At 34.9% G+C, this 9,487-nt stretch overlaps 1 protein-coding gene across 1 annotated transcript; it reads right to left on the bottom strand.

The window, feature by feature from the left end:
• Positions 1 to 5,053: 5,053 nt before the first annotated feature.
• Positions 5,054 to 6,828, bottom strand: Cp7Fc (Chorion protein c at 7F). The gene is made up of 3 exons (XM_017630231.1): positions 6,754 to 6,828; positions 5,731 to 6,655; positions 5,054 to 5,664 (listed from the first exon to the last, which is right to left on the bottom strand). Exons 1-3 carry the CDS (start codon positions 6,826 to 6,828, stop codon positions 5,054 to 5,056), a joined length of 1,611 nt encoding a protein of 536 aa, XP_017485720.1.
• Positions 6,829 to 9,487: the final 2,659 nt, after the last annotated feature.

Genomic DNA, 9,487 nt, shown 5'->3' with positions numbered 1-9,487 from the left:
AGATGTTTTTGAAGCTTTTATATATGAGAGGTGCTTACACATTTGCCGTACGTGACTCTTACTTAAAATAGAAGTAATGCGATCGTAAAGAACTTATATTTTATCGTGGTCTAATAACTACATACATAGATAACAATCAAAGCAAAGAGGCGAGACAGAGAAAATCATGCAGCTTCCGCCAAAATAAGTCGAAGAGTATTGAGAAATTTTCATACATACATATATCAGGCCTTTTTTGTGCTGAGTCCGACTACAAATTGAATTCTATGTACTTCTGGGTGGCTGGCGTGTTTGCGATTTCGTAAAAGCGCTTAATATTATTGATTTGGTTTCTAAGAATCTAAAATTTCCGACTGAATTCTGATTTTCCGCTGCATAATTTCAACATAAAAATTATTACCAAATAAAGCTGGCATCTTTTAGAGCCAGTCAACGGAATGGGGAAAGTTGTGCTATGTAGTAGCTATTTTTATGCCAACGCTTATATTGGACATTAGAAAGAGTTGGTTCGGGCTTTACATCAAATTTATGAAACCAAATAAGTCTGTGCCATTTTGATTGGGCATATTTTGTAATTTTTCTGGTAAAGCCATGATCCAGCATTGCAGAACTTCTAATTTGAAGTAAATTTAACACCATAACGTTAGATACCGGGACAGATGATAATCTATACTTCGTGCAAGGTTCGGTCCATTTTTACCTAAAACTCCTTAATTTTTTGCTGATCTGGCATTTTGTTGATGGATTACAAAACCGTTTCCGCTGATTAATTATTTGATTTGTGATTTACTCAGCCCTGTCTAGATCGGGTAGTCGTTGAATCATTTTCGTCAAGCCTAACTAGCGTGCCGTTTCCACGGGGTCGGACCAGAGGGAGAGGGGTGTTAGTTGGCATGGGTTCAGTGGGCATGTGAAGAAGTGGTTTGTGTCGTTGGGGGAAATCTCCACTTACTGGACGCAAATGTGGTATGTCGCGGTCGAGTATGGGTATGGTATGATAGTGAGCAATGTTGGGTAATAGGAAGAAGAATTTTCACTTTATCCACAAACAACTATTTTTATCCAACATTTCCACTTGTTAGCTACACTCATAAAAAAAAATCAACTACATACATTTCTCTCAACACACGATTTGGTTACTATAACCAAATAATAGTTGCATTTGCGTACCCGAAAATTATTGATATTTATTAAAAATGTAACAATTTTTGGCGTTCGCGATCGCGCCCCCAAAAAAACTTGCAATGAAGGAGAAATTAAGGGCACCACCAGATAGAAATTCTTTTCTGCGTCATAGGAATGCTTTTGACTGACAAGACGCACATAACATGGCAAGGCGGCACAATGGAAAACGTTGCCGCAAACAAAACGGCTCATTTTGAATGGCCAAAATTCAGCTGGTTTGAATTTGTTCCCTTTTTCAAATAAGAAACTTTACAAAATGTTAATTTCCTTAGTATTTTCATTAATTTTGAAATTAAACTCAATACCTCTCACTTATTATGCAGCTCTCAATGATACTAGTCGTCTAATGGGCATTATCAAAGCTATGCAGTGACTCAAAGAAGTGATCACGTGTTGATTTTTTTTCTTATTTTTCTATATAAATATTGTCGAAGCTTTAACCAAAACTCCAACAAATTTTTCATAAAAATTTCAAACTTTTAATCTGTATCTTTAAAATCCATTTCGCGTTGTTTATATAGCAAGTGCAGTTCATAAAAACTGGCGTTGATTTTTTTTTTACATTTTGTTGCGAACTGTCTTCCGCATTTTATTTCATAAGAAATTCATGCATTATGGAAAAAAGTGCAAAAATCCATCAGCAAAAAAAGAAAATTAAAAATCAATGCGATTTTTAGCCGCTTGAAACTTGCACTTCATTAGTCAAAAATTGTATGCGCTATATTCATAGCTGCCTTACCAAATTTTTCTAAAGATTCTGATCAAAAGGTTTGAAATTTAGATTAAAAAAGAAAGAGATGTATGTCCATTAGTACCTAGTTAGAGTTCTAATCCTCTATATACATACATACTTGAGAAGGAAGGATTCAAGCTTCGCTAATTGACAAATAGTTCACAGAGGCTCGAATTGAAGACCTAGGGTTAACTCAAATTCGGCACAGTTTATTTCATTTTAGAAAATTCGGAAAGAATCAGATGAGATCTACAATTCAGAATACTCTGAAAAAATGGTTTGCAGGGTTATTGAATATATCGCTTCGTTTAATAATAGTATATAGAATTATTTCAAAATTTTAATTTTGTGGAACAACACAATCAAAGTTTGGACAATTCATACAGTTGGTCAGAGTTGTGAAAAATGCATTAATTTTTGAAATTTAATGCAAATAAAAATTTCAATGCATTAATTCTAAAAAATTTATAATTCTAATGAAATTTGTACACTTTAAATTATTCAAACTAGTGATAATGAAAAATTTTAATGCATTAAATTTTTGAATAATTTTGTTCGTTTGCATTATCAAAAACCATAATTTATTAAAAACACCCTTCTCAGAATTTGGTTGAATAACGCCCCATCTCAAACGAAAATACATTAAAAATAAGCTGAGATAGGGAGTTCTTCAACCGAATTCTGAGATAGGGCGTTTTTCAATCAAATTCTGGAGTAGGGCGTTCTTGAAAAATTTTCTGAGATAGGGTGTTTTCGAATTGGCTGCCGAGATAGATCGATCTTTCACTCAGCCATCGATATAATCCCATAGTAAAAATTAATACATACATATCTTGATCTAGTCAGATATAGTAATCGAAAAAGCTATGAAATTTTGCACAATATAGAAGACGAGGTAACGGTGGTTTCTGCATAACTAATATAATGTATTTCTTATGAGTTCTCGCTTATATTACTGCCAGCTATGTAATCAGCATTCTAATGTATTCAAAAAGTTCCAAACATTTCATATTAAAATACAATCATTTTTCGATACTAGGTAATGCAAAATTGAATGCCCCACTTTTCTTAGGACAACGCCCTGGGTGAAAAAATGCATTTCCCAATGTGAAACGGATTGTTTTACTGATTATTTTTTCGATTAGTATAAATTACATTTTCCCACTAAGCAACTAAACAATTTTATTTTTTAGATTTAGATACTGCATATTAAAGTAAATGAGCAATTTGGTTTTGATTCAAAAAAACTAAAACCACATTGCTTTTCAAAATAAATTTTTTAAATATGTAAGTATGCACATTAGGGTGGTCCTTAAAAATAAAATGAGCGATTTTTTTTAGTCTCACCCCTTTAATCGGTAATAACACAGTCACATCTATTACATACAAATTTTAGTCCCGATTGGAGACGGTTAAGGTGTGTCGCACAGGGGCCAAAGTTCAGATTCCTCTATAGACTCAAAAAATTAAAATGAATTTTTTTTCCAACTCGCACCCAAAATCGATACAACCGTAGTCGAATTTGTATGTGATATCTTCGACTATAGTAGTATCGATTTTGGGTATTAGATGAAAACAATAATAATTTAAATTTTTTGAGTCTCCATAGACGAATCTGAACTTTGCCCCCTGTGCGACGCGCCTTAACCGTCTCCAATCGGGACCAACATTTATATGTGATATCTTCGACTATAGTAGCATCGACGTAGGGGTTGAGGCTTGGGAAGTCTGATATAAAAATGTGCTTCCTACATTTGAGGACCACCCTAATGTACATACATATGTATGTATGAAAGTATGTTTAGAAAAAATTCCAAATATTCAAAAAGTGCAACTTGTCGCCTTTTGCCGAATTAAAAACTTACGGTGACATTTGAAGTAAAATATTGCAAAAATGGCATTCCTAATTTTACCCCTTGCACTTACGAATAAGTCTACCAGATCCTTTTTCCTGCTACACCCTTAATTGTACGCATGTATGTGGGCAACCTTTTCAACGGATTGGTTGCAAATCGCCTTAAACTAGAATTCGTAAAGATCTCAACCGATTTTTTGCCCAATTTTCTGAAATGAAATAAACTGTGCACACTTCGATTCCTTTACGAAATTTCGGAGGAAAATCGGTAAAGCAATGAAAATAATACTGCTATGTGAAGAATTTGTTGCAGAATTTGTTCAGATTTTTTTCAGAATTTTTTATACTTTTCGTACAGAAATTTCTTTACAAGTTCGTTTCAACCACTTCATATAAATTTCTTTGAAGATTCGTAAAAAAATCGTAACAGAAATGAGATACTCCTAAAGATTTCGGGAATTTTGGTGTGCGGGAAATTTCCATTTTTTATTTTCAGCTATTAAGAATTGTGCAAATCCTGGTATTGCATATTTCACGGGGCAGTAGTATGAGATGGTAACAAAATTTCCCGGTTACAAGAGTACACAGAATTCGAAAAGGGTTTAAAAATTGACAGGAACTTTATTTACCGGTTACAAACTTTTTATTACCAACGCAGAATGGACCTGTAAGTGTCATCAAAAAATACCCTTGCGGCTTAAAGAATAAACGGAATGGCGCATTATATTAAAGCCAGCCTCCTGACTTATTTAAGCTACTATTCCATATTACCATAGTTATATATTAGCATCGACAAAGGTTTTCAAACACAATCTAATCCACAATAAAAAAATTTAAAGAGTAGAATAGTTGGATATAAAAACACAGCCGGTGGGAAATGCATGAATTTACATGCGGTAAAATTTTCTTATCTATATTTTTTTCAGAGAGGTTGAATTGGACTCGTCACTATACCCGCAGCATTGACGCTCGCTATCTACCAATGGCTAATGAAAAACTTCTTCTTGCAAATAAAGCTTTTTTTAAGTCTTGCTTAGTCAGTTGCCTTACTAACTACTTCACAATCAACCAATTGTAAGACTCGCAACGAAGAACTTTTTATTTAAAGATTTCTTGTGTCGGACCATGCTTCGAAACCGTTGCCCACTTGCCAATTAATTACTGAAAGCTAACATTTTTCATGTGTTGATTGGCTCTTTACTTCCTTTAATGTTTATTTTTGATTCAGTCTTAAAAGCTTAAAATGAATAATAAATACTTAGTTGGTATTGATTGCGTCATCACAGGCCTTCCTGGTACAGATCTTCAGTTGCACGGGTGACGCGGCTATTCTCCGAACTGGTGGCCTGCTTGGGTGGAGTTTTTGGTGCGCTAGCTTCTTCGTGCGCTGCTGGTGATTTTTCTATTCCGACCGAGCGCTTAGAAATCATATAATAATATTTGCCATTACTGTTGGACTCTAGTTCATTGGGCTTATGATGAATGCTGACCGTAGTGGGTGTGGTGGGATATATGCCATTATTGTGGTAAGAAGATGAGCCGCCATAGTAATAATTCGAGGAAATGTATGGCTTTGAGTATTGTTGGTATTCATGCTGCTCTGGCTGATCGTGTAGTGATGTTTCTTGGTATTGTGTTTGTTGCATTTGCACTGGATATTGTGATTGCTGGTGGGGTTGGTAGAAATTTGTCTGCTGTAGGTGTTGTTGTGATTGGAGTTTATTTTGAGCCTGCTGTAGGTGTTGTTGAAGGTAGTGTTGCTGTTGTTCATATGTCATTTGTGGGTATGAATATTGAGTGTACTGTACATTGTCAACTCTGTTGTCAGTATGTGCTGGCTCCTCTGCTGGGTGCGGTAATGTGGCTTGTGTTTGCGGGTGTGTGTGTCTTTCTGTTTGTTTGTGTGTATTTGTTTGTGTATGTGAGTGTGTGTGTGTTTCTGTTTGTGAGTGTGCGCGTGTTTCTGTTTGTGAGTGTGCGTGTGTTTCTGTTGGTGAGTGTGCGTGTGTTTCTGTTGATGAGTGTGTATTTGTTTGTCTGTTGTCTGTGTAATCGTCTGGGTCCGCAAAGGCAGTAGGCTCACTATGATAGATTACCGGCGGTATCTTCACCACCACAGCCGTATCGCTCGTTTCCAGTTCGATTAATTTTTTTGATTCAGGCAAATTTACGACGATAGGTGTCTCCTCAATCGGCTCATTCGTCGTTGCCGTGTTTTCTAATAAGGTACTATTTTTTGTTTGTGTTGTTGTATTAGCTTTCGGCTCGTATTTTAAGTTAATATGTTGAAATTTCGCATACTTTTTCAAGTCCACTTTGTACGGGGCTTCGGTGTAGCTTTGGTCCTCATTAATAATATATGCTTCTGAAGTGGATTCTACCAGACCCCCCGTCTCCCCAGTTGTGGTAGCGCTCTTAGGCGTTGCAGCAATTTCTTCCGGGATCTGAGTCTTTGGTGCAGGTCTCGATTTTCGCCGCATCTTTCCTGACTTCTTACTTTCGCCTTTCGTCTTGCTTTTACTTTTTTTCTCAACTTTTATGTCATCGGGGGTGGGTAAACTCACTTCGTTTTCTAGCACTAGATCGTTTGTGGGTTCCTCTTGCACTTTGTAAGCGGATCCATTTTCGCTCATATTAAAGACACCATTACATTGCTCTTCACCGGCCACCTGCAAGTGTATGGCATTCTTGAAGTCATCTCCTAGGTGTTCCAACCAAAAGCTCTCATCCACATCGCCCAAGGTATAGTAACGCGTTGTCTGAGCGGTATCACCTTGGAAGAATTCGCCTTGTTGCTGCGCCACATCAACAAAGTTATACTTATCATCGCTGCTTTTGTATGATGTAGAGGGTTTCTCCGTGCTTACACTCAAAGCCGTGGTCTAGATTGAAGAATTTTACAACAGGTAAGTTATGTTTTTTTTTTTGTTTTTGTTTTCAATCACACCTTAATATAAATATTTCATATTTGCAGTTGCACACTTACATGTCGCACCAGCAGAAACGCCAAAACTATGCTGAACCGCCACGCCCGTTCCCACCGCATAGCAGTCATATTTGCTTTCTCTTTTGCCGGAGCAGAAAAATGCAACAACAATGATTTTCGCTCAGTACAATCTCATATTCCCGACTGATCCAAATCGCTATCAGGTATTGTCTTAAATATCTGAATGGATTGCATCTCAAATATAGCAATTGCGTTTAGTTTTCTCCACGATTATGTATTTTTCGTTTTTAGCTTTCTTTCTTCAATTATTTCATTTTACCTCGGCAGACGTGCTCATGATGCGTTTTATGTTGCAGTGCTATTATTTTAGTCACAATTATTATTGTTTTAAAATTGTTGAACTGTTCTGGCTTGTAAATCTAGTATTTTTACTCTTCCGTAAATTTCAGACACAAAGGCCTTGAGTGGCAATGTACATAAAATTGTGTTGTGGCTAAGCTTAGTGCAATAGTTGAAAAAAATGCAACGCAGAGTTTTATTTATTTAAAAAAGTGTTAACTATACGGATCGATAGAATGCGAGAGCTTCCGCATAAAGGCATTATTTTTCGAAAATTATATACATATTTTATTTTCATTTCTCAGTCGACCAAATTTTGACTTTTTCTGCAACAGAATCACCATTATATATGTTTGAAAGAGTACAATTTGATGAAAATGTTCGCTGGTAAATGTTATGGCTCAGCACGTCTCAGTTTTATTTCATTTCCATACAATAGTTAGGGAGTATTTGTAATGCAAGCAAAAACCCTCGAATAGCTAGCGTATTCATGGCTCAGAAAAAGCAGTTTGTTATAAAAAATTGAAGACATTCTAGCCTACACTACAAGCCATCTGGCCCACATTTTTTTTGTTTTAATTGTACAATTTCTTATTTTTTGTTTTGAATTTGTACTTATTTATTTCTTTTCTAAATAGAGGCATAATGAATGATTTGTCCTTAGACAAAAATTAAAAAAAAAAATCAATTCTATGAAAAAGGTTTCAAAGATTTGCTAATTTAGAGACCAAATAATTTGAAAAAAAAATATAATAATTAAAAGAGCTGATCTACTGGTACCACCTGTTCAAAGTGCCTTGGTTTAATCTTGTAATGTTTATATAATGGAATTCACTACTCCCGAAAATCAAAATAATTATCTGAATTTAATTCTTAGTAACCGAAAACCGTTTTTTACTCAAATCCAATTGCAGATTCAACGGTACATAAAAAAAGAAAAAAATCCTAGCACATGTTTACTGATTTAAATAAATTTTCGCTGACATTTTAGTAAATTTTTAAAAGAATTACAAATATTACAAATTCTTAGGACAAATCATTCATTGTGATTTATTTTGGAAAGAATTTCCGTCATCTCTTATCAAGTTGTGCCATCTTCAGTGTCATTTTTTGTTCGAAATAAATAAATAAAAATAAATAAAAAATTTAGAAATTGTACAATTAAAAAGAAAAGAAATGTGGACCATGGAGTGTCCCCGATGGCTTGGAATGTCTTAAATTTTCCATAACAAACTGCTTTTTCAGAGACATTAATGCGCTAGCTATTCGAGGTTTTTTGCTTGTATTACAAATACTCCCTAACTATCGTATGGAAATGTCTATTTATCTTTCGTTTATGTTAAGAAAGTAATTTTTCACGTCCAAGTTCATTTTTAAAAACTTGTGCAATAGGGATGGTATAATTAAATAATAACAAAGAAAGTAATTTATTCAGGTACAGGTTTGTTTTTTTTACCTTCCTTTTATTAGCTTGGGATGTAAATATGTAATAAAGATGCAGCGATTTTCATTCTCAAGTTGTATACCTGATGACAGCACGAATGGGAATTGCTTTGAATCTTCCATTCTTAAAGTAATCTTATGATAGTACGCATGAAAATTATAATAGCGAGTTTAGTTTTTTAAACTATAATTTTATTTAGAAACTTAGTTATTTCACTCGCATATGGAAAAAGAAGTTTCCTACTTAGAAGTTTCCAATTTTTTTGTTTAAAGTTGCTTTTTAATGAGGACAAACTAAAAAAAAAAATATTTATATATACAGATATTCTGCCTTATCCTGAGCTTCGCCTGAAAAAAAAATTCACCCGAAAATTTGACATCCGCCCATAATAAAAACATGGAAACCAAAGGTGAAAAGTGAACCGGTTCGGGGAAAATGAAACTCATGATAAGGCTGATTGTGAATGTGCACTTGGGTATCAATTTTTTTCTAAATTTTTTATTTAAAAATTACAATAATGAGCACATCGACGGCTGAGTGGAAGATCGACCAACATATCTCAACAGCCGGTTAAAAAACGCCCTATCTCAGAAAACTTTGAAGTAACGCCCTATTTTAGAATTCGATTGAAAAACGCCCTATATCAAAAAATAGAATGAAAATATGTTGAGATAAGACGTTTTTGAACCGAATTCTGAAATAGGGCGTTTTTCAATCATCATGTATTATCGAAGGCCAGTCAATCAGGCTCTCTATGGACGGCTGAGTGGAAGATCGACCTATATCGGCAGCCGGTTTTTCAAGAACGCCCTATTTCAGAATTCCGTTGAAGGTCACCCTGACTCAACAAATGGTTAAAGGATGCCCTATCTAATTCTAAATTCAACATATCGGCAGCTGAGATAGAACGTTCTTTAACCTTCTTCTTTCCGCTTTTTAAGAGGTGGCAACTCTCTTTTGACATTTTTTCGAAACAAAGCTTCA

The sequence above is a fragment of the Rhagoletis zephyria genome, unplaced genomic scaffold, assembly GCF_001687245.7.
Source record: "Rhagoletis zephyria isolate East Lansing unplaced genomic scaffold, Rhagoletis_zephyria_1.1 Rzeph_scaffold_07518, whole genome shotgun sequence".
Taxonomy (NCBI): Eukaryota; Metazoa; Arthropoda; class Insecta; order Diptera; family Tephritidae; genus Rhagoletis; species Rhagoletis zephyria.
The sequence above is the reverse complement of the archived record's forward strand: the minus strand, read 5'-3'. Positions and strand labels throughout refer to the sequence as shown.